Below are 26,367 nucleotides of genomic sequence, written 5' to 3'. Positions count from 1 at the left end.
TTTCCTTTCACCTGGCAGCAAAAAGCCATTACATACTTGGGAATCCAAATCCCTTCAGACCTTAAATCCATTTATGCATTGAACTACGACACCTTCCTACAAAAAACTAAAAGGGAACTGACAAACTGGGCATCCAAACAGATTTCTTGGGTAGGAAGAGTAAATTCAATTAAGATTACCAAAACTCTTATACCTCTTCCAGACAATCCCATTGGCACTACCCAAATTGTTCTTTAGGAAATTAGTAAACATCATCAACAAGTTTCTCTGGTCAGCTTGCTCCCCCAGAATAGCTAGAACCACGCTGATTCTTAGGAAACTGCAAGGGGGCTTAGGACTTCCAGATTGTAAAAGCTACGACCTCGCCTCATCCTATGCACGGATTCTGGACTGGTTTCATGGTAAAAAGAAAAAGCTATGGGTTCAACTTGAAGATAGCTTATCTCCTGTCCCATTGACTACCTTGCCCTGGTCGCATACCTACACCTCGTTGGCCCACCGCCAAAACACCCTCCCCTTTGTGGCACTTCAGGTCCTTAAAACACTTAAAAAACTTGACGCGCACTCTCGCCTATTTGACCCTGTTGGGCCCATGACCCCAATCACAGATAACCCTGATTTTCCCCCTGGGACCAAACCAGACTTTCTAGGCCCCCTCAGACGGAACACACCCCTTAGATTCATAGATCTCCTAGAAAATGATTCCCTTCGCCCTCTCAACAGCTTATTCCCTTCATATTTGGACATGCCCTGCACAACTCGGGAATACACTCAACTATCCCATTTTTACAATTCACACAAAAATCTCCTAAACCTACATCGAGAAACCAGGCCTTTCGAAAACTTGTGCACATCTTCCTCAACATCTCCCCACACTATATCAGTCCTTTATGGTCTATTCCAAGACGAATGGGCAAAAACACCCCCTCCTTATGTGAAAATGTGGAAGAAAGAGCTTGGAACAACCTTCACACCAGAAGACTGGCTAAAAGCGTTTGAGCTTTGTCATAAAATATCGGTTTCCGGCAAAGCTCAGGAAACTAACTTTAAAATTTTGTCTAGGTGGTAGTGGACCCCTGCCACCAGCACAACTCCTACTATCCATGCCCGATACACCCCTCACTAAGGCTAGAAGGCCCCTGGTTGGCTTCCTCTTGATTGCTGCACGATCCTTCATCCCAAGACTATGGGAATCCACTAGAGTACCTTCAGTGACAGACTGGTTCACTGAAATATGACATTTGCAGAAGATGGAGGAGCTCTCTGCAGAGCTTCAACGCTCAGCGACAGTTCACATGCAGACATGGGACCCTTGGATAAAATGTGTAAATTCTCCTGATTACACCACCCTGGCAGACTAAGAATACTGTACCCAACCTTCCCTCCCATCTTTTCCTACGCCTTTCCATCCCCACATTCTTGTTCGAACTTTGTTTCTTTATCAATATAGTATTGTAAAGATTTAGACCTTATGGATATGTAATACTTGCTACATTCAAAGATATATAGATATCCAGAAGAATATACCAATTTATGCTTTATCGTACATACAGACTATGGAAATAACAAACATGTAACCATTACAATCTGATGCTTTTTATGTACAATTGTTACTCTTTCAATAAAGGAATTTGAAAAAAAAAAAAAAGAAAACTGGCAAAAAACCTGCAGTTCAATCAACTGACAACAATCCCCAATAGACAGAGCAATGTATAGACAGAGACGATGGAAGAGTCAGGATGTGATGGGGGTAACTCGTTCTGTGTCTTCTTATTGTAATGAAGGTTTTTCTTATCTTGCAGAATTGATCAACTATCAAACATCCACAATGGACATTATATCTACCGGTGATGGTAAAGTTTCCTCCTCAACTTCTCACTTCTTTTAATATTAATATTATATCTTGTTCCCTTATATTAGTATCTTTGTAAAGTTTGTGTACATTGTAATGACTGTGAAGTGTTTCCTGTGCCCCTGAATATATAATAATCCACTCTGTGTCCCTGAATATATAACTATCCACACAGTGCCCCCTGAATATATAACTATCCACACAGTGCCCCCTGAATATATAACTATCCACACAGTGCCCCCTGAATATATAACTATCCACACTGTGCCCCTGAATATATAACTATCCACACTGTGCCCCCTGAATATATAATTATCCACACAGTGCCCCCTGAATATATAATTATCCACACTGTGCCCCTGAATATAGAACTATCCACACAGTGCCCCCTGAATATATAACTATCCACACAGTGCCCCCTGAATATATAACTATCCACACTGTGCCCCTGAATATATAACTATCCACACTGTGCCCCCTAAATATATAACTATCCAAACAGTGCCCACTGAATATATAATAATCCACACAGTGCCCCCTGAATATATAATTATCCACACAGTGCCCCGTGAATATATAATTATCCACACAGTGCCCCTGAATATATAACTATCCACACAGTGCCCCTGAATATATAACTATCCACACAGTGCCCCTGAATATATAATAATCCACTCTGTGCCCCTGAATATATAACTATCCACACAGTGCCCCATGAATATATAATAATCCACACAGTGCCCCTGAATATATAATAATCCACTCTGTGTCCCTGAATATATAATAATCCACTCTGTGTCCCCTGAATATATAATAATCCACTCTGTGTCCCCTGAATATATAATTATCCACACAGTGCCCCCTGAATATATAATTATCCACACAGTGCCCCCAGAATATATAACTATCCACACAGTGCCCCTGAATATATAATTATCCACACAGTGCCCCCTGAATATATAATTATCCACACAGTGCCCACTGAATATATAACTATCCACACAGTGCCCCTGAATATATAACTATCCACACAGTGCCCCCTGAATATATAATAATTCACTCTGTGTCCCTGAATATATAATTATCCACACAGTGCCCCTGAATATATAATTATCCACACAGTGCCCCCTGAATATAGAACTATCCACACAGTGCCCCTGAATATATAATTATCCACACAGTGCCCCCTGAATATAGAACTATCCACACAGTGCCCCTGAATATATAATTATCCACACAGTGCCCCCTGAATATATAACTATCCACACAATGCCCCTGAATATATAATTATCCACACAGTGCCCCCTGAATATATAACTATCCACACAGTGCCCCTGAATATATAATTATCCACACAGTGCCCCTGAATATATAATTATCCACACAGTGCCCCCTGAATATAGAACTATCCACACAGTGCCCCCTGAATATAGAACTATCCACACAGTGCCTCCTGAATATAGAACTATCCACACAGTGCCCCCTGAATATAGAACTATCCACACAATGCCCCCTGAATATATCACTATCCACACAATGCCCCTGAATATATAACTATCCACACTGTGCCCCCTGAATATATAACTATCCACACAGTTCCCCTGAATATATAACTATCCACACAGTGCCCCTGAATATATAATTATCCACACAGTGCCCCCTGAATATATAACTATCCACACAGTGCCCCCTGAATATATAACTATCCACACTGTGCCCCCTGAATATATAACTATCCACACTGTGCCCCCTGAATATATAACTATCCACACTGTGCCCCCTGAATATATAACTATCCACACTGTGCCCCCTGAATATATAACTATCCACACTGTGCCCCCTGAATATATAACTATCCACACTGTGCCCCCTGAATATATAATTATCCACACTGTGCCCCCTGAATATATAACTATCCACACTGTGCCCCCTGAATATATAACTATCCACACAGTGCCCCTGAATATATTATTATCCAAACCGTGCCCCCTGAGTATATAACTATCCACACTGTGCCCCCTGAATATATAACTATCCACACTGTGCCCCCTGAATATATAATAATTCACTCTGTGTCCCTGAATATATAATTATCCACACAGTGCCCCTGAATATATAATTATCCACACAGTGCCCCCTGAATATAGAACTATCCACACAGTGCCCCTGAATATATAATTATCCACACAGTGCCCCCTGAATATATAACTATCTACACAGTGCCCCCTGAATATATAACTATCCACACAGTGCCCCCTGAATATATAATTATCCACACTGTGCCCCCTGAATATATAACTATCCACACTGTGCCCCCTGAATATATAACTATCCACACAGTGCCCCTGAATATATAATTATTCACACAGTGCCCCCTGAATATATAACTATCCACACTGTGCCCCCTGAATATATAACTATCCACACTGTGCCCCCTGAATATATAACTATCCACACAGTGCCCCTGAATATATTATTATCCAAACAGTGCCCCCTGAGTATATAACTATCCACACTGTGCCCCCTGAATATATAACTATCCACACTGTGCCCCCTGAATATATAATAATTCACTCTGTGTCCCTGAATATATAATTATCCACACAGTGCCCCTGAATATATAATTATCCACACAGTGCCCCCTGAATATAGAACTATCCACACAGTGCCCCTGAATATATAATTATCCACACTGTGCCCCCTGAATATATAACTATCTACACAGTGCCCCCTGAATATATAACTATCCACACAGTGCCCCCTGAATATATAATTATCCACACTGTGCCCCCTGAATATATAACTATCCACACAGTGCCCCTGAATATATAATTATTCACACAGTGCCCCCTGAATATATAACTATCCACACAGTGCCCCCTGAATATATAACTATCCACACTGTGCCCCTGAATATATAATTATCCACACAGTGCCCCTGAATATATAATTATCCACACAGTGCCCCCTGAATATAGAACTATCCAAACAGTGCCCCCTGAATATAGAACTATCCACACAGTGCCCACTGAATATAGAACTATCCACACAGTGCCCACTGAATATAGAACTATCCACACAGTTCCCCTCTGAATATATAACTATCCTCACAGTGCCCCCTGAATATATAACTATCCTCACAGTGCCCCCTGAATATAGAACTATCCACACAGTGCCCACTGAATATAGAACTATCCACACAGTGCCCACTGAATATAGAACTATCCACACAGTTCCCCCCTGAATATATAACTATCCACACTGTGCCCCCTGAATATATAACTATCCACACTGTGCCCCCTGAATATATAACTATCCACACAGTGCCCCCGAATATATAATTATCCACACAGTGCCCCCTGAATATATAACTATCCACACAGTGCCCCTGAATATATAATTATCCACACAGTGCCCCTGAATATATAATTATCCACACAGTGCCCCCTGAATATATAACTATCCACACAGTGCCCCCTGAATATATAACTATCCACACAGTGCCCCCTGAATATATAACTATCCACACTGTGCCCCCTGAATATATAATTATCCACACTGTGCCCCCTGAATATATAACTATCCACACTGTGCCCCCTGAATATATAACTATCCACACAGTGCCCCTGAATATATAATTATCCACACAGTGCCCCCTGAATATATAACTATCCAAACAGTGCCCCCTGAATATATAACTATCCACACTGTGCCCCTGAATATATAATTATCCACACAGTGCCCCTGAATATATAATTATCCACACAGTGCCCCCTGAATATAGAACTATCCAAACAGTGCCCCCTGAATATAGAACTATCCACACAGTGCCCACTGAATATAGAACTATCCACACAGTGCCCACTGAATATAGAACTATCCACACAGTTCCCCTCTGAATATATAACTATCCTCACAGTGCCCCCTGAATATATAACTATCCTCACAGTGCCCCCTGAATATAGAACTATCCACACAGCGCCCACTGAATATAGAACTATCCACACAGTGCCCACTGAATATAGAACTATCCACACAGTTCCCCCCTGAATATATAACTATCCACACTGTGCCCCCTGAATATATAACTATCCACACTGTGCACCCTGAATATATAACTATCCACACAGTGCCCCCGAATATATAATTATCCACACAGTGCCCCCTGAATATATAACTATCCACACAGTGCCCCTGAATATATAATTATCCACACAGTGCCCCTGAATATATAATTATCCACACAGTGCCCCCTGAATATATAACTATCCACACAGTGCCCCCTGAATATATAACTATCCACACAGTGCCCCCTGAATATATAACTATCCACACTGTGCCCCCTGAATATATAATTATCCACACTGTGCCCCCTGAATATATAACTATCCACACTGTGCTCCCTGAATATATAACTATCCACACTGTGCTCCCTGAATATATAACTATCCACACAGTGCCCCTGAATATATTATTATCCAAACAGTGCCCCCTGAGTATATAACTATCCACACTGTGCCCCCTGAATATACAACTATCCACACTGTGCCCCCTGAATATATAACTATCCACACTGTGCCCCCTGAACATATAACTATCCACACTGTGCCCCCTGAATATATAACTATCTACACAGTGCCCACTGAATATATAACTATCCACACAGTGCCCCCTGAATATAGCACTATCCACACTGTGCCCCCTGAATATATAACTATCCACACTGTGCCCCCTGAATATATAACTATCCACACAGTGCCCCTGAATATATAATTATCCACACAGTGACCCCTGAATATATAACTATCCACACAGTGCCCCCTGAATATATAACTATCCACACTGTGCCCCCTGAATATATAACTATCCACACTGTGCCCCCTGAATATATAACTATCCACACTGTGCCCCCTGAATATATAATTATCCACACAGTGCCCCCTGAATATATAACTATCCACACCGTGCCCCTGAATATATAATTATCCACACTGTGCCCCCTGAATATATAACTATCCACACAGTGCCCCCTGAATATATAATTATCCACACTGTGCCCCCTGAATATATAACTATCCACACTGTGCCCCCTGAATATATAACTATCCACACAGTGCCCCTGAATATATAATTATCCACACAGTGCCCCCTGAATATATAATTATCCACACAGTGCCCCCTGAATATATAACTATCCACACCGTGCCCCTGAATATATAATTATCCACACAGTGCCCCCTGAATATATAACTATCCACACAGTGCCCACTGAATATAGAACTATCCACACAGTGCCCACTGAATATAGAACTATCCACACAGTGCCCACTGAATATAGAACTATCCACACAGTCCCCCCCTGAATATATAATTATCCACACTGTGCCCCCTGAATATATAATTATCCACACAGTGCCCCCTGAATATATAACTATCCACACAGCGCCCACTGAATATAGAACTATCCACACAGTGCCCACTGAATATAGAACTATCCACACAGTCCCCCCCTGAATATATAATTATCCACACAGTGACCCCTGAATATATAACTATCCACACAGTGACCCCTGAATATATAACTATCCACACAGTGCCCCCTGAATATATAACTCTCCACACTGTGCCCCCTGAATATATAACTATCTACACTGTGCCCCCTGAATATATAACTATCCACACAGTGCCCCCTGCATATATAACTATCCACACTGTGCCCCCTGAATATATAACTATCCACACTGTGCCCCCTGAATATATAACTATCCACACAGTGCCCCTGAATATATAATTATCCAAACAGTGCCCCCTGAATATATAACTATCCACACTGTGCCCCCTGAATATATAATTATCCACACTGTGCCCCCTGAATATATAATTATCCACACTGTGCCCCCTGAATATATAACTATCCACACTGTGCCCCCTGAATATATAACTATCCACACTGTGCCCCCTGAATATATAACTATCCACACAGTGCCCCTGAATATATAACTATCCACACAGTGCCCCCTGAATATATAATTTTTCACACTGTGCCCCCTGAATATATAATTATCCACACTGTGCCCCCTGAATATATAACTATCCACACAGTGCCCCCTGAATATATAACTATCCACACTGTGCCCCCTGAATATATAATTATTCACACTGTGCCCCCTGAATATATAATTATCCACACTGTGCCCCCTGAATATATAACTATCCACACTGTGCCCCCTGAATATATAACTATCCACACTGTGCCCCCTGAATATATAATTATCCACACAGTGCCCCCTGAATATATAACTATCCACACCTTGCCCCCTGAATATATATTTATCCACACTGTGCCCCCTGAATATATAACTCTCCACACTGTGCCCCCTGAATATATAACTATTTACACTGTGCCCCCTGAATATATAACTATCCACACAGTGCCCCCTGCATATATAACTATCCACACTGTGCCCCCTGAATATATAATTATCCACACTGTGCCCCCTGAATATATAACTATCCACACTGTGCCCCCTGAATATATAACTATCCACACAGTGCCCCTGAATATATAATTATCCAAACAGTGCCCCCTGAATATATAACTATCCACACTGTGCCCCCTGAATATATAACTATCCACACAGTGCCCCCTGAATATTTAACTATCCACACAGTGCCCCCTGAATATTTAACTATCCACACAGTGCCCCCTGAATATTTAACTATCCACACTGTGCCCCCTGAATATATAATTATCCACACTGTGCCCCCTGAATATATAACTATCCACACAGTGCCCCCTGAATATATAACTATCCACACAGTGCCCCCTGAATATATAACTATCCACACAGTGCCCCCTGAATATATAATTTTTCACACTGTGCCCCCTGAATATATAATTATCCACACTGTGCCCCCTGAATATATAACTATCCACACAGTGCCCCCTGAATATATAACTATCCACACTGTGCCCCCTGAATATATAATTATTCACACTGTGCCCCCTGAATATATAATTATCCACACTGTGCCCCCTGAATATATAACTATCCACACTGTGCCCCCTGAATATATAACTATCCACACTGTGCCCCCTGAATATATAATTATCCACACAGTGCCCCCTGAATATATAACTATCCACACAGTGCCCCCTGAATATATAACTATCCACACAGTGCCCCCTGAATATATAATTATCCACACAGTGCCCCCTGAGTATATAACTATCCACACAGTGCCCCCTGAGTATATAACTATCCACACAGTGCCCCCTGAATATATAACTATCCACACAGTGCCCCCTGAATATATAACTATCCACACAGTGCCCCCTGAATATATAACTATCCACACCTTGCCCCCTGAATATATATTTATCCACACTGTGCCCCCTGAATATATAATTATCCACACAGTGCCCCCTGAATATATAACTACCCACACTGTGCCCCCTGAATATATATTTATCCACACTGTGCATCCTGAATGCCACACGTGCTCCCACTACCCGTATCTCGGGTCGTGGGCTCACCTGTGTCCCACCGTGTTCCCCAGGGTGACGCCCGCACTTCTTACCTTTCCCCGCTCCTGTTCCCGATCCCCCGGCCGTGCGCACGCGTCCCCGTCTGCTAGGGCGTGCGCATGACGGCTTCAGAAAATTTAAGGGGCCAGCGCATTGTTAATTGGCGCTGGCCTTTCCCAGAGTTCTATATAAACCTTCCTCTCCCTATACACCCTGCTGGATCTTTGTGCTCTATGCCTGAGAGAAAGCTTTGTTCCATGCCATTTGTGATTATCCTGATTTCCCGTTGTGACCTCAATTCCGTTCCTGACTCCGATCCTGTGCTGCCTGTCCTGACCTACCTCTACATCCTCGACTGTAATCCTGTGCTGCCTGTCCTGACCTACCTCTACATCCTCGACTGTAATCCTGTGCTGCCTGTCCTGACCTACCTCTACGTCCTCGACTGTAATCCTGTGCTGCCTGTCCTGACCTACCTCTACGTCCTCGACTGTAATCCTGTGCTGCCTGTCTTGACCTCCTGCCTGTCACCAACCATGAGCTTGCCTTACGATTCTGTACTTCGCCTTGGCCGCCACCGCGGACAAAGTTGCACCTGTGGAACGACCTGGTGGTACCACACCACAGCAAGTCCAACCCGCTTTGCGGTGGGCACTGGTGAAAACCGGTTGCCACTTAGACTCCGGTCTCAGGTATCGGCTTACGTCATCGTCCGTGGTGGTCCAGAGGATCCACTACCACCGATCCTGACACTGAATATATAATTATCCACACTGCGCCCTGAATACATAAGTTTTTAGCCTGCCACTAATTATATAACTATTCAAACTGTACCAATATATAAATGTCTGCATTGTGAATATATAAAGAGCCTGATGATCCTGAGGTCACCACTGTAATTACTGTGGATGGGTGGGTCGGCAATGTATGCAGTGGGCACACCTGGGGATGGAGACACCGTGCCCATATATTACAGGGAATGGGAATTTCTCATTAGTGGAACCTTGTACAATGATCCAGGACAGGAATATTCTCCATCCACTGCTGTCATCCCTCTACATGTCCTGGAAGATTTCATCCTTGTGTCTCTTCTCTTCCAGATGCTGAGACCCAGAAGTTTTACCTGCAGCTTTGTCACTATCCACATCATGTCCTGAGGATGACGTATAAATATTTCCAGGAGGATCTGCTCTACATTGTGGAGAACTGGAGATCTCGATCACTTCTACATGAGCTGAGCTCCCGGAATATCCCAGGTCTGGAGGTGAGAGGACATGATGTGCCGGGGTTAGGTCCCCATAATCTCAGTCCTTTGTGACCCAATCCAGACCAGTGTTGCTACGGACTGTTGATGGGAGCCCCCCTGGATGTACATATCACATTATGGAGAAGACTGACATGAAATATCTCTGTATATTAACCCTGTGTATTCCGTCTCCTTGTATAATGTCCCTTATGTCTGACCTTTCTTGTGTCCTAGAAATACCTGAGTCTAGAACATGATAGAAAAACCTTTTCCCGGGATTTACTCCAGGATATTTTCCAGAGAGGAAGAGAAGCTGTGATAACATTGTGGGTCAGTCTTCATGTATTACGGAAGGATCACGGTTCCCCGGTCCTGGACGCTGTACTGGAGGAGCTCGGCCACAGAGGTAACATTGTGTATGACATGTGTCACTCATCATATGGGGTTCTCAAAAATTTGTCAAGAATAATGTGGATATCTCTGCTGGATCAGTCATTGCTGGCATTGTGTAAGTGTACAGATGGGGCAGCTTTAGCATTTTTGGTTTTTACTTTCCTCATTCCCAGAACCTTAACTTTTTCATTTTCCATATACAGAGATATATGAGGACTATTTATCTGCCGGGAAATTTCTAATGGAAATATTTGAGTTTCTGTACAGTGGACTAGAAAGCTGGAAAAAATTCCAAATAGGGCGGAACTGACAAAAAAATATGGCTTTATTTTCACAGACTCTGGAAAGAGGCGCAGAAGACACAACCTCGTGCGTCTGTACAATTATGGAGATACAACATTTATATAGTTTATAATGTTTTAATACCTAAAAAACATAAAATACTAAAGCCCCTGAGTAGATGATGGGACCCAAAGTTTCCGTTCGTGTAGCCTTTAAACCTGGACGTATTGCTGAATAGTTGGTCGAACAGCCAATCTCAGAAATGAACACCCCTAGGTAGTAGCCATGGCTGTGACTGTCCCCCTGGCTAGTCAAAGCCATAGCTAATTGCTAGAGGCATTCATTTCTCGGATTGGCTGTTCAATCCCACAATATGTCCGGGTCGCACAAGCCACAAAAATCCCAAACCCAAAGGGAAACTTAGAGTCTGCGCATGCTTACCCACGAGCCATCTCCAGGCGGGTTTAACGACACCTTGCCATAAAGCTAAGTTAGTCGGTTAATTTGACACTCACTAACAATGACATAACAATGTAGAATACATACATGTAGTAACATACTTTTACATTGTTCAGTTCATAGAGCTGTTTATAAACTCTCCAGCTGCACTTCAAAGTAATATTTGTTCTATAGCTGCAAAAGCTGAAAACGTACATTTTCCCAGTGTAATTTCATTACCTTAGTGCCGCTTTTTCTCCGCTATCATTCTGTGCCAGCCTTCTCCGTCACCCCAGCATTCTGGATGCTAAGAGGCTGCTAAGAACAATCCGTAGAGTGAAAGAAGAGCAGTCTATGGCACAGAAGGCTGAGGGGGTGGGGATGTGCACTGAGCTAATTCTGATCTCTGCCCAGTAATTACATGAAGCAGCAGCAGCTCCCTCATTTTATCTCTGTGTGTGCTCTGTCTCCTCCGTTCTATGTACTCCCCATCCTCCATTGTCCTAGAATGAGGAAAGAGTGATAGCATCTTCTGAACATCTGGTAATGAGTATAGTAGTCATAAGGCTGTATTAGATTATAGGTCTATGTGTCTAACAGCGCATAGATGTATATGTGTGTGTAATAATTTGTGTCCTAGAACTCCTAGTGGGAGCAAGGAGAGCACAGACTTATGGGAAGTCAGAGAAGCTGCTCTGGCCTCACTGCCCTTAGCTGAATATGATTTTATAAGTAAGGATGAGAGTTATATACGAGGCTAGATCTCTCCAGCTGTGCTAAAACTATTTATGCCACTGTTGTGTATACACACACGCCAACGAACCCGCTCAGCTCCAGGTGCACAATCCTCCAGGAACACCTTTCTTTTCCCAGAAAATTGGAATGGATGAGATAAGCACTCACTTGTTCATGAATAATCGTGAATCCGTTAAAGGATTCACGATTATACAGAAGACTATTTTTGGCCAGGTAACTTCGGAGTTAACTGACTGTGTGTCATCATGTGATGCACTGAACTGCGTTTTATGGATTACTCTTAGACCACAGTTTATAAGCATCAGGGAAAAATAGATGCCACATGGATGGATCTCATCTGTTGTGAATCCTGACGCTTTACTTTCCATAGGAGAATGTTTTCAGATCTGAATTCCCCTCATCAGATGTTATATTATACCGTATTTTTTGCCCTATAGGGCGCACCGGACTATAAGGCGCATTAGTCCGATGCGCCTTATATATGTAATAATTCCATATATAAGGCGCATCGGACTATAAGGCGCGAGGTCCGGGGACGTGGCGGAGGTCCGGGGGCGGAGCGGAGACCCGACAGGACGCGACGGGACGCAACGCCGAGACGCGACGGGGAACGCGGGGAAGGTGAGGGGGAGGTGGAGGAGGGCAGCGGACCATACTTACATAGGTCCCCACTACCGGAGACAGCAGATCTCCAGCGGGAACTGCAGACCACGCGGCAGAAGTTGTTCGTGCCGCGTGGTCTGCAGTTCCCGCTGGAGATCTGCTGTCTCCGGTCTCCGGTAGCGGGGACCTATGTAAGTATGGTCCGCTGCCCAGCGCCATACATAGGGCGCACCGGACTATAAGGCGCACTTTGGATTTCCACGGAAATCCAAGGCTTTTAAGTGCGCCTTATAGTCCGGAAAATACGGTAGTTGCCAAATCTGACATTTTATTTTGACCAATGCAGCTGCCTGTGATTAATCTTGACATTATGGGGCAAATTTACTTACCCGGTCCTGTCACGGCCCCCGATCCGGACGGTCCGGCGAAGATTCAGTCCGGCGCAATTCACAAAGCTCGTGTGCCCGATATCCTGCATGTGTGGCTTCCCCGCTCAGGTCCCCGGAGTTCACCTTCTTCTTCCTGGTGCATGTAAGTGCATTGTCCGTGTATAATGAGCTGTGCGGGGAGTCACTAAGATCGCACGCCCGATATCCTGCATGTGTCGCTTCCCCGCTCAGGTCCCCGGAGTTCACCTTCTTCTTCCTGGTGCATGTAAGTGCATTGTCCGTGTATAATGCGCTGTGCGGGGAGTCACTAAGATTGTGCGCCCGATATCCTGCATGTGTCGCTTCCCCGCTCAGGTCCCCGGAGTTCACCTTCCTCTTCCTGGTGCATGTAAGTGCATTGTCTGTGTATAATGCGCTGTGCAGGGAATCACTAAGATCCTGCGCCCGATATCCTGCATATGTCGTTCCCCGCTCAGGTCCCCGGAGTTTACCTTCTTCCTGGTGCATGTAAGTGCATTGTCCGTGTATAATGCGCTGTGCGGGGAGTCACTAAGATCCTGCACCCGATATCCTGCATGTGTCGCTTCCCCGCTCAGGTCCCCGGAGTTCACCTCCTTCTTCCTGGTCCATGTAAGTGCATTGTCCGTGTATAATGCGCTGTGCGGGGAGTCACTAAGATCGTTCTCCCGATATCCTGCATGTGTCACTTCCCCGCTCAGGTCCCTGGAGTTCACCTTCTTCTTCCTGGTGCATGTAAGTGCATTGTCCGTGCATAATGCGCTGTGCGGGGAGTCACTAAGATCCTGCGCCTGATATCCTGCATGTGTCACTTCCCCGCTCAGGTCCCTGGAGTTCACCTTCTTCTTCCTGGTGCATGTAAGTGCATTGTCCGTGTATAATGCGCTGTGCGGGGAGTCACTAAGATCGTGCGCCCGATATCCTGCATGTGTGGCTTCCCCACTCAGGTCCCTGGAGTTCACCTTCTTCTTCCTGGTGCATGTAAGTGCATTGTCCGTGTATAATGCGCTGTGCTGGTAGTCACTTAGATCCTGCGCCAGATATCCTGCATGTGTCACTTCCCCGCTCAGGTCCCCGGAGTTCACCTTCTTCTTCCTGGTGCATGTAAGTGCATTGTCCGTGTATAATGCGCTGTGTGGGGAGTCACTAAGATCCTGCGCCAGATATCCTGCATGTGTCACTTCCCCGCTCAGGTCCCCGGAGTTCACCTTCTTCTTCCTGGTGCATGTAAGTGCATTGTCCGTGTATAATGCGCTGTGCGGGGAGTCACTAAGATCGTGCGCCCGATATCCTGCATGTGTCACTTCCCCGCTCAGGTCCGAGGAGTTCACCTTCTTCTTCCTGGTACATGTAAGTGCATTGTAAGTGTATAATGCGCTGTGCGGGGAGTCACTAAGATCCTGCACCCGATATCCTGCATGTGTCGCTTCCCCGCTCAGGTCCCCGGAGTTCACCTTCTTCTTCCTGGTGCATGTAAGTACATTGTCTGTGTATAATGCGCTGTGCGGGGAGTCACTAAGATCCTGCACCCGATATCCTGCATGTGTCGCTTCCCTGCTCAGGTCCCCGGAGTTCACCTTCTTCTTCCTGGTGCATGTATGTGCATTGTCCGTGTATAATGCGCTGTGCAGGGAGTCGCTAAGAGCCTGCGTCCGATATCCTGCATGTGTCACTTCCCCACTCAGGTCCCTGGAGTTCACCTTCTTCTTCCTGGTGCATGTAAGTGCATTGTCCGTGTATAATGCGCTGTGCGGGGAGTCACTAAGATTCTGCGCCCGATATCCTGCATGTGTCACTTCCCCGCTCAGGTCCCTGGAGTTCACCTTCTTCTTCCTGGTGCATGTAAGTGCATTGTCTGTGTATAATGCGCTGTGCGGGGAGTCACTAAGATCGTGCTCTCGATATCCTGCATCTGTCACTTCCCCGCTCAGGTCCCTGGAGTTCACCTTCTTCTTACCAGTGCGTGTCTTGCGACACAATTTGAAATGTTAAATCCCGCGCGTAGTCCGAATCCGTCGCGTTGTCTGCCGGGCCGCCCCCCAATTTGTGTCGCATGCAAGCGGCGCCGATGCACCAAAATCCCCTGTTAAATGCGGTGCAAAACAGAAATCGTCTTTGGTGATCTGTGATCATACAGTAAATTATCCCAGTTGTCAAATGGGGAGACACACACTATGTTCCAGGACTACTTTGATAGGTGGTAGACTTGTTATACTTTAGCATAGAAAGCCACAAGCATCTCTGTCTATATGTTGCCTGTCCCCTTCTGGACACAATGGAGATTGTCCTGAATCCTTGGATTTGTGATATTCCTGGTTCCCTGTTTTTGGAGGCCTATATTTTTCTTCATCTTCTCCAGGACAATCTGATGGTTGGAACCCCGGCTGCTCACATAGACATACCCTAAGCAAGAAATGAGAGAAAACAAACCCCTATGCTGGTGCCTCACCTCTGCAGCCTCTCTTCAGCGAGTCAGGGTTATGGACCAGTCCATGCATTGCCCTTTTTTGGCACCAAACAGAATTCAATTTTTTTCTGATTTTGTTTTGAAAGTTTTTGTAACAGAGAAATAAAAGTCTAAAATATCTGTTGATTTTAGTAGATCACTAATAGGTTACATTAGAGTCCATCGGCACCATTTCTGTTGGGCTTCTGTTTTTATCATCTGAGTGAAACCTAAAAAAATATGTAAAAGATGTAAATCCCATAACTAGCCAGACACTAGCCATGTGAGAATATTCTGTATAGTGGATACACCTAGACCCTCTCGTTTTATTCTGAGGTCTTACTTTTTGGAAGGAGCTTGGGTTTTTTTTCTAGAGAAGAAGGACCGGTCCCTCTATCCCTGCTTTTATGTGACAACAATGACTGTAAACATTAGTACCCCCTCTTCTATACTGAGCTTTTCAGCAATATCTATGGGACCAAAGTCTTCTCCAAACAGGATCTACTAATAACCAAACCCACATGAGAGCAGTTGAGAACTGGAAGATCTCCTTCTAGGCTAAAATGATTAAATGCACTTTCCCACGTCCTTGTTACCGATCCTGGATTATATTATCCGATTCTGGTAGATCTAGAGAAACTCCAAGCAGTTCTGCTTTGGCCTAGTCTACAAATTATATGAACTATTCAAAGACTCGAGTAAAGTAGTTTTGCTCCCAACTTTTCAGTCTTTAGTCAAAAAAGAAGATCAGTACAGTATTTTACAAGATCCATCTACCTCCTAAATGGTGCATTCCCATTTTGTTCCAAATTTTTGTGCTCAAATTTCTGGTTCTGATGAGGTTTTCTAGAAACTCTTCTGCCGTAGGCTTCTACTCCTGTATTTGAGCCCCCAAGTGCATTCAGGAGTGACATGTATTCCTCCATGCCCCCTGACATCCTCTTTATCCCATGAGGTACAACCTCAGGTTCCTCCACGCTCCTCCTCAATCCTTCCTCTTCCTGCCAATATCATCACCTTTAAATCTGTCGACCAACCTTCCCCTGCCAAAGCCCTTCAGAGAGAGCGCCTGAGCATAGCTGGATACCTAGAGCACAAGGCGCTGGTCTGTTCTCTCATCTTCATTGACCATCTTCATTGATTTGTGTTCTAATACGAGGGATTGGGGCTTATTGACTAAGGGCCCTCCGGCCGCATTTTCGTTGGGTTTTCCGACTTTACGGGGGTCGCGCCGGGTATTGTGTCGCACGAGATTGGATTGTATCGCAATCACGTGGCCGTCAGACGATCCATCTGATTCGGACTAACCGCAGGATTTAACGTTTAAATTATGTCGCAAGCCAAGCACTTACATGCACCAGGAAGAAGAAGGTGAACTCTGTCGGACCTGAGCGGGAAAGCGACACATGCAGGATATCAGGCGCACGATCTACGTACAGGGACAGGTCAGTAAATGTGCCCCAGTGTGTTCTATCATTCTCAGAACGCTGGAGTCACTCACAGGAACATTTACTTACCTGTCCGAGTCGTGATCTCCAAGGTGCGTTCCCCGTAGATCCTGCGCCCCTTAATCCTGCGCTCCATGTGGCCCCTAGTAAATGAGCCCTACTGTGTTTGATTTTGGGGAAAATAAAGCTCTTATTATGTTGTATTGAGCTGTTTTAATTGTTTTTCTTGTTTGGTTTCCAGAAAGTTACAAATATTTTATGAAACCTAATTTGTAAAACGGGTAAAATCGTGTGATTGAAACTATATGGGGCACATTTACTTCCCTGAGCGAGGTGCGTTGTCCGACGAGGATGAAGTCTGGCGCGATTCAACAAGATATCCGATATCCGGCATCTGCCGCTTCCCCCGTTCACCTTCTTCTTCCCGGGGCATGTGACTGCATGTCTTGAGACACAATTTAAATTTTAAATCCCGCGAGTAGTCCGAATCAGTCGGGTTGTCCGACAACCCGGCCCATGATTTGTGTCACATGAAAGTCGGTGCAATTGCGCCAAAATCCAGTCGCTTGTTAAATGTTATACTGCTTCTGCTCTGATAATAGTTGAAGTCATTCGATATGGTGAAGTTCTGCGCAATTTAGTGAACCAGTGGTTTCTACAATTCACCTTCATCTGCTGAAGCGGCGCTGGTGAGGTCTGTGTGTTCCAGGAGTATATATATATATATATGCTTGAGCGTTATGTTTTCTATAGATTGCTAATACTAATCCTGCTTTCCTCCGGATGCTGTAGGATTATTGTTGTGTCTCGGGCCGTCGTATTGATCCACTGTAGGTGTTTTATTTAAAAATATCTTCAGTTTCTTCTGATCCAATCTGTGGCTCCTGCCATTGCCCCAGCTTAGTCCTTATGACCCTTACACCTGGTCCCGGTCCTGTATCTTCTCATATGTATATGACATCTGTACATCCAGCGCTGATGAGGTCCATAGAAAATCCTTCAAATCTCTCATTTCTTATTAGGTGAGGATCTGCCGGGGGAAATCCTACTGGATGAAGAAGGACACAACCTACCCCCAGCGCTGAGAGGTAAGTGCACATTATATACAGATTATAGTAACAATGAGGATAACCAGATACAGCAGGAGGACGGCCGGGGAGGTTCTGATCAGTAATGGGCCCATACTTTTTTGTATGGATTTTCCAGGCTTATTGCCCACCTTCAGGATAGTTCATCACAAATATTCAACTAAATAGGGATCAGAGCTGCAATTCCTCCCTGTCACCACTATACAGGTAGACTGTCAGGACAACTATTCAGCGCTGCGTACAGGTGTCCCCTGCCGATCACAGGAGATCAAATTAAAAGTTCAGAGGACAAGCTCCAACTACATAAAGGCGCACACAAAGCCCAGTTTATGACAAATCTGATTTTCTCAAAAATTATTGGCGAGTGGAAACGATGCCTTACGGCTCACTTGTATAAGAAAGTCTTGGAAGACGTGTTGAAGCTCATTAAGCTGGAAAAGTTCAATCCAGTTACAGAACGAGGTGCAGGATACAACGATAAAGTGTGCAGAGGGATCAGCTTTACCGGGACCACAGAAGAAAACACCAGCATTATACATGACACATAAAACCTAAAATGTAAAAATTAAGAGGGAGGGATCAAGTTTAATTTCAGAGTTTAATGTCACTTGTAAGAAGACATTTGATTGGCACTAATTGTGGAATCCTTCTCCATCCTCAACTTCATGAAAACAATATCCTGACACCACTCAAACAGGTAACAGATTGTAGCACCCAGTATGTTGGCTTTTATATCAAGCATGGAGCCAGGCTGTACTGCCATAGTCTGGTCCGAGGATCTGGGGCATCAGCCATAGTCTGGTCCGAGGGTCTGGGGCATCAGCCATAGTCTGGTCCGAGGGTCTGGGGCATCAGCCATAGTCTGGTCCGAGGGTCTGGGGCATCAGCCATAGTCTGGTCCGAGGGTCTGGGGCATCAGCCATAGTCTGGTCCGAGGGGCTGGGGCATCAGCCATAGTCTGGTCCGAGGGTCTGGGGCATCAGCCATAGTCTGGTCTGAGGGTCTGCGGCATCAGCCATAGTCTGGTCCGAGGGGCTGGGGCATCAGCCATAGTCTGGTCCGAGGGGCTGGGGCATCAGCCATAGTCTGGTCCGAGGGGCTGGGGCATCAGCCATAGTCTGGTCCGAGGGGCTGGGGCATCAGCCATAGTCTGGTCCGAGGGGCTGGGGCATCAGCCATAGTCTGGTCCGAGGGGCTGGGGCATCAGCCATAGTCTGGTCCGAGGGGCTGGGGCATCAGCCATAGTCTGGTCTGTGTGCTCTAGGGCGTTGATCAAAGTCTTATCTGGGAGCTCTAGGGTGTCACCCATAGTCTGATCTGGGAGATCTGGGGTGATAGCCATAGTCTGGTCTGTGGGCGTCAATTAAAGTTTCGTCTGGTAGGTCTAGGCGGTGTCAGCCATAGTCTCGTCTGTGAGTTCTGGAGCATCAAACAAAATCTGATCCGGGAGCTCTTAGACATCAGCCGTAGTCTGATCAGGGGTTCTGGGGTATCAGCCATTGTCCGGACAGGGGAGGTCTGGGGTATCAGCCATTGTCCGGACAGGGGGGTCTGGGGTATCAGCCATTGTCCGGACAGGGGGGGGTCTGGGGTATCAGCCATTGTCCGGACAGGGGGGTCTGGGGTATCAGCCATTGTCCGGACCGGGGGGGGTCTGGGGTAGCAGCCATAGTCCGGAGAGGGGGGTCTGGGGTATCAGCCATTGTCCGGACAGGGGGGTCTGGGGTATCAGCCATTGTCCGGACCGGGGGGGGTCTGGGGTAGCAGCCATAGTCCGGAGAGGGGGGTCTGGGGTATCAGCCATTGTCCGGACAGGGGGGGTCTGGGGTAGCAGCCATAGTCCGGAGAGGGGGGTCTGGGGTATCAGCCATAGTCTTATTTAGGCGGTCTGGGCAAAAGCAAATTTGGAGGACAAAAAACATGTTGTATAATGATCTGAGTTAAAAACTACAAGTAAAGTCCAGTAGACGGCCAAGGCCTTTGTAGGTAATTTATACTGTTAAAAACACTTTATTTCTTGAAAGTTAAAAATATGATCATTGCGTCCTGAGAAAACAGTGTGAAACTAACGCGTTTCGAATATAAACGATTCTTACGTGGACTAAGAATTGCGCCAGTGTATATTACCTACAAAGGACTTGCCCGCCTACTGGACTCCTTGCATTCTACTGAAAAACTGCAGCCTTGGATCCTATTTCTCCTTAATGGTCCCCTTGTTGCCCCTGCTCCATTGGTGACTTCTTGCTCCTCGGCCTCAGATTGTGCATTCTCTTAATATCATGAGCTCTAGTGGTGGAATAAAGGATATTATTTTATCTCTATGGCGTGGATCCAGCATGGCGGCCGCCCAGTGACTGGCACTATTGGCTACACGGGCACCTCTGTGTTTGCTGCACAGGCACTGGAGCATATATGGGCTAATGTAGGTGAACCAGAGGCAAGAGGCAAGCTGTCCTCGGTGGGTGGTGTCTCCTCCGTGGCGTCTGACCTTGTGACGCTCCTTTGAGGCCCATGAACTGCGTTGGACACCACCTGCTGTGAGGAAAACTCGTATTCCTCTTCCTTCTCCTCAGAAACTATCTCCTGGCTGCTGGTCCCTAAATCCACTCTGTGAGAAACCTGTAGACGGGTAACACCCTCCAGAGACCTTCTGCCTCATTAGTACAATTTTACAAATTGATTTTAAATGTTTTGTCCTGATTGATTGTTATATATATTCGCAGTTGTAGTCATTGGCTCAGATTTACTAAAGCCCCTGCACCAGTTTTCTGTCGGACTTTGCACATTCTTTCCTGCTTGCACGGGTAATGTCCGTTTCAAAATCAAGAAAAACCACAAGTCAGCCAGATGAAGCGCCTTGAGCGTGACACAGTTCAGGAAAAGCCTACACAGATACTCACAGGCAGGAGCAGTGACCACTCAGTACTCTGTTCTTTTTCATAAGGTAATTAAGAAATGTCCAAGACACATTTGTGGGGCGGCTGCACTATACCCGACGCAACACAAAATTCTGCCCTGAAATAGGCGCTCCGGGGCTCAGTCGGGCCGTGAACCACATTTAACATGGAAGTCTGACAGAAGTGCACGCATGCCCCATGTTAAACGGGCACCAAAAAAAGGTGCACCCTGTTGGAGCAGTGCAGGGGGAGCCAGGATTATGAAGGATAGGTGCCAGAAATCTTGAATCTGGCGCCCCCTGCACCAAACACAGGACACTGCACATAGTACACACTGCACTGCTCTTAGTAAATGTGCCCCAATGTGCTTTAGGACATTTACTTACCCGGTCCATTCGCGATCCATCGGCGCCTTCTCTGTGATGGATTCAGGTCTTCCGGCGATTCACTAAGGCAGTTCCTCCGACGTCCACCAGGTGTCGGTGCTGCGCTGAAGTCCGCTGGAGTTCACGATCACTATTAAATAAGTGAATCACCGAATCCGTAGGGTTTTCGTTCGGCCACACCCCCCACTTCCGTCGCGTGCATGCCGGTGCCAATGCGCCACAATCTGACCGCGTGCGCCAAAAACGCAAATCGTAAATATTTGGGTAACACGTCGGGAAAATGCGAATCGGGCCCTTAGTAAATGACCCCCATTGAGTATACAATTTTATACTAGTTGCAATATGTGACTGTGTTGGCACAGTTGTTGGACCCCCCAGGAGAATCACGGGTGCACCACTGGACCAGTCTGAGCCTCTACCATTGTAGCTGAGCAGCGTGTTCTGGGAGCATCAGGTAATGTTCACGGAAGTAGCAGGTGCTAATTTGCTCTGCCTAATGCCAGTCCTGGTCCCCAGAATACGACCTTCAAGTCCCCATCACAGCATTTGTGTTATTTCAGAGCCACATGACACGTCTCCATCTTTCCATTACACCTGATCCATGGCGTCTACAATATCTGATCTATAACCTCTTCTATCTGTACATTTCTCCTACTAAAGATTGTGTCTTGTCTCAGCCTCTTATCTTCACTTTTATTTTCTGTATTTTCCATAGAAATCCAGAACCATCACAAGAAACATTTATATGAGAAAACGGAGAAACTGATAGAGAACAAACCTCCGAGATGTAACCAGGAGGAGGAGAGTTTTCCCTTCTGCACACGTTATGTGACCCTCATCATTGTCTCCACTCATCACTTTAGGGAACGCTCTGAGAATGAGCTCATAGCGACCGGGGCAAGACATGAGGAATATGTAAAGAAGAAACATCATGAATTACAACGTATTTCCCCCAACAAGATGTTCCGCTGGTGCCACCGGTCCAGACTGGTACCACATATGGTGCTGGTGAGCGGAGTGCCCGGGGTAGGGAAGACCACGCTGATGCAGAAGATTGTCTATGACTGGGTGAAGGGGGATCTCTATCAAAGATTCTCTTTTATCTTCTTCTTCAAATTCCGGGAACTGAACCAATGGGATAAGGTTAGTCTGGAGACCCTGATCCTTCATCATTACCCATATCTGTGGCAGCAGCTCGGGAACATCCTACAGGATCCAGAGAAACTTCTCTTTATATTTGATGGATTAGATGAAAGCAATCAGACAATGGATTTCACATCCCGTCACTTGTGCTCCGACCCTAAAGAGCCGGAACGTTGTGGTCACATTGTGGTCAGTTTGGTGAGAAAGTCTCTTCTTAATGGTTGTTCTGTTCTGATGACCAGTCGCCCGACCAGACTGGCATCAATGGATTGTAGGGATTTCCAGCGAATGGTAGAAATCAGTGGATTCTTCACAGAAGAAAGAAAGATTTACTTTGACAATTTCTTCCGTGACCCAGAACTGGCAGAAAAGGCTTTTACCTATGTGAGGCAGAATGACACATTGTACACGTTCTGTTACCTCCCGTCCTACTGCTGGATCATCTGTACAGTATTATCCAGGAGCTTCCAGACCACAAGTAGTGACCAGCAGGTCTCATTATTACCCAGAACCGTGACCCAGCTCTTTGCCATATTTGTCGCCAACATCCTGTCCAATCACAGCCCGGAGAAAAGTGGCGCCCAGAAGCTCCTGCAGTCCATGGGATGGATGGCAGAACATGGGGTCATGAATCACACGATTATATTTGATGGTCGGGATCTGGAGTCTTTCCATGTGGACAATAAGTCAAAGCTCTTATCAAGTTTCCTGATGGAATCGGAGGAACCTGTGTCCTATTCCTTCTTACATCTCACTGTCCAGGAATTCTTCTCTGCCTTTGTGCATTATGCCGATTATTCTCCTGAGAAGTTACAGAAATCACTAGAAAGAGCCGAGTCCTATCCTGATGGACGAGGTGAGATGTTCCTCCGCTTCCTGTGTGGTCTATCAGATGCCACCACCAGGTCACTACTAACCGGATACCTGGACACACGAGCAGCTCAGGCCTCCATAGACGTCATCACTTGGCTGAGGAACTTCATTACTGAGGAACAGAGGATGGGAGAAAGTGAGGACAACAAGCGACTTCTCCGGACGTTCTTCTATCTGTTTGAGACCCGGAATAAGGTTCTGGTGCAGGAATCATTACAGTCACACAGAACATTGGACCTTTCTGGTGTTCGCTTGTCGGCTCTAGACTGCACCGTGTTATCATTCATCATGGAGTGCTGCTCACATATACAAGGTCTCCATCTATCTGAATGCTCTATAGACCCTGAGGGATTAGAGAGACTGGCACCAGGATTACACAACCTCCGGGATCTGAGGTATAAATCATCCGGATTATTATTACACCGGGATCCACAGTAACCAATAGTAATAGTAGTAATGGTGGGGATAGCGCCCCCCGGTGGTAATAAGGGGAGAACTGTACCTGAGTATCTAATCCTGACGTGTGATACTGCCTGCTGAGCTGTGTATCTAATCCTATCCTGTGTGATACTGTCTGCTGAGCCGTGTATCTAATCCTATCCTGTGTGATACTGTCTGCTGAGCCGTGTATCTAATCCTCTCCTGTGTGATACTGCTGAGCTGTGTATCTAATCCTCTCCTGTGTGATACTTTCTGCTGAGCTGTGTATCTAATCCTATCCTGTGTGATACTTTCTGCTGAGCCGTGTATCTAATCCTATCCTGTGTGATACTGCTGAGCTGTGTATCTAATCCTCTCCTGTGTGATACTGCTGAGCCATGTATCTAATCCTCTCCTGTGTGATACTGCTGAGCTGTGTATCTAATCCTCTCCTGTGTGATACTGCTGAGCTGTGTATCTAATCCTCTCCTGTGTGATACTGCTGAGCTGTGTATCTAATCCTCTCCTGTGTGATACTGCTGAGCTGTCTATCTAATCCTCTCCTGTGTGATACTGCTGAGCTGTGTATCTAATCCTCTCCTGTGTGATACTGCTGAGCTGTGTATCTAATCCTCTCCTGTGTGATACTGCTGAGCTGTGTATCTAATCCTGTGTGATACCTCCCTCACATCTCCTCTTATTCTTACAGGTTGGGTTATAATAATCTCCCAGACTCGTCCTGCGTCCCGTTGGCTTCTGTAATAAGGAATAATCCGGACCTGAAGATACTTGTCCTGTCTGGTAACCCCCTGGCTGGTCCTGACCTCAGTGTCCTGCTGGAAGCTCTGTCCGGTCTCCGCAGGTTGGAGAGATTACAGTAAGTACAAGATATAATGAAGATTCTCTGGGTAATAGACACTTTGTATCTAATCCTCTCCTGTGTGATACTGCTGAGCCGTGTATCTAATCCTCTCCTGTGTGATACTGCTGAGCCGTGTATCTAATCCTTTCCTGTGTGATACTGCTGAGCCGTGTATCTAATCCTTTCCTGTGTGATACTGCTGAGCTGTGTATCTAATCCTCTCCTGTGTGATACTGCTGAGCTGTGTATCTAATGCTCTCCTGTGTGATACTGCTGAGCTGTGTATCTAATCCTCTCCTGTGTGATACTGCTGAGCTGTGTATCTAATCCTCTCCTGTGTGATACTGCTGAGCCGTGTATCTAATCCTCTCCTGTGTGATACTGCTGAGCCGTGTATCTAATCCTCTCCTGTGTGATACTGCTGAGTTGTGTATCTAATCCTCTCCTGTGTGATACTGCTGAGCTGTGTAACAAATCCTCTCCTGTGTGATACAGTCTGCTGAGCTGTGTATCTAATCCTGTGTGATACTGCTGAGCTGTGTATCTAATTCTCTCCTGTGTGATACTGCTGAGCTGTGTATCTAATCCTCTCCTGTGTGATACTGCTGAGCTGTGTATCTAATCCTCTCCTGTGTGATACTGCCGAGCTGTGTATCTAATCCTATCCTGTGTGATACTGCTGAGCTGTGTATCTAATCATCTCCTGTGTGATACTGCTGAGTTGTGTATCTAATCCTATCCTGTGTGATACTGCTGAGCTGTGTATCTAATCCTATCCTGTGTGATACTGCTGAGCTGTGTATCTAATCCTCTCCTGTGTGATACTACTGAGCTGTGTATCTAATCCTTTCCTGTGTGATACTGCTGAGCTGTGTATCTAATCCTCTCCTGTGTGATTCTGCTGAGCTGTGTATCTAATCCTCTCTTGTGTGATACTGCTGAGCTGTGTATCTAATCCTCTCCTGTGTGATACTACTGAGCTGTGTATCTAATCCTCTCCTGTGTGATACTGCTGAGCTGTGTATCTAATCCTCTCCTGTGTGATACTGCTGAGCTGTGTATCTAATCCTCTCCTGTGTGATACAGTCTGCTGTGTATCTAATCCTCTCCTGTGTGATACTGCTGAGCTGTGTATCTAATCCTTTCCTGTGTGATACTGCTGAGCTGTGTATCTAATCCTCTCCTGTGTGATAATGCTGAGCTGTGTATCTAATCCTGTCCTGTGTGATACAGTCTGCTGAGCTGTGTATCTAATCCTATCCTGTGTGATACTGCTGAGCTGTGTATCTAATCCTCTCC

The 26,367-nt window shown here is 45.7% G+C and overlaps 1 protein-coding gene across 1 annotated transcript in view; it reads left to right on the top strand.

Moving 5' to 3' along the window:
- The first annotated feature begins 1,727 nt into the window (after window positions 1–1,727).
- Window positions 1,728–26,367, top strand: part of LOC140069140 (NACHT, LRR and PYD domains-containing protein 12-like) — a 129,915-nt gene continuing 105,275 nt past the window's right edge. The window contains exons 1-6 of the mRNA XM_072114510.1: window positions 1,728–1,853; window positions 10,481–10,644; window positions 10,861–11,032; window positions 18,422–18,487; window positions 22,486–24,181; window positions 24,916–25,083. Of these exons, the coding sequence (XP_071970611.1) occupies window positions 1,745–1,853; window positions 10,481–10,644; window positions 10,861–11,032; window positions 18,422–18,487; window positions 22,486–24,181; window positions 24,916–25,083 (2,375 nt within the window). The 5' untranslated portion in view covers window positions 1,728–1,744. The remainder of the gene's footprint in view (window positions 1,854–10,480; window positions 10,645–10,860; window positions 11,033–18,421; window positions 18,488–22,485; window positions 24,182–24,915; window positions 25,084–26,367) is intronic.

The sequence above is a fragment of the Engystomops pustulosus genome, chromosome 7, assembly GCF_040894005.1.
Source record: "Engystomops pustulosus chromosome 7, aEngPut4.maternal, whole genome shotgun sequence".
In the NCBI taxonomy this organism is placed as follows: Eukaryota; Metazoa; Chordata; class Amphibia; order Anura; family Leptodactylidae; genus Engystomops; species Engystomops pustulosus.
Note: the sequence above shows the minus strand (reverse complement) of the source record. Positions and strands in the feature narration are given on the sequence as shown.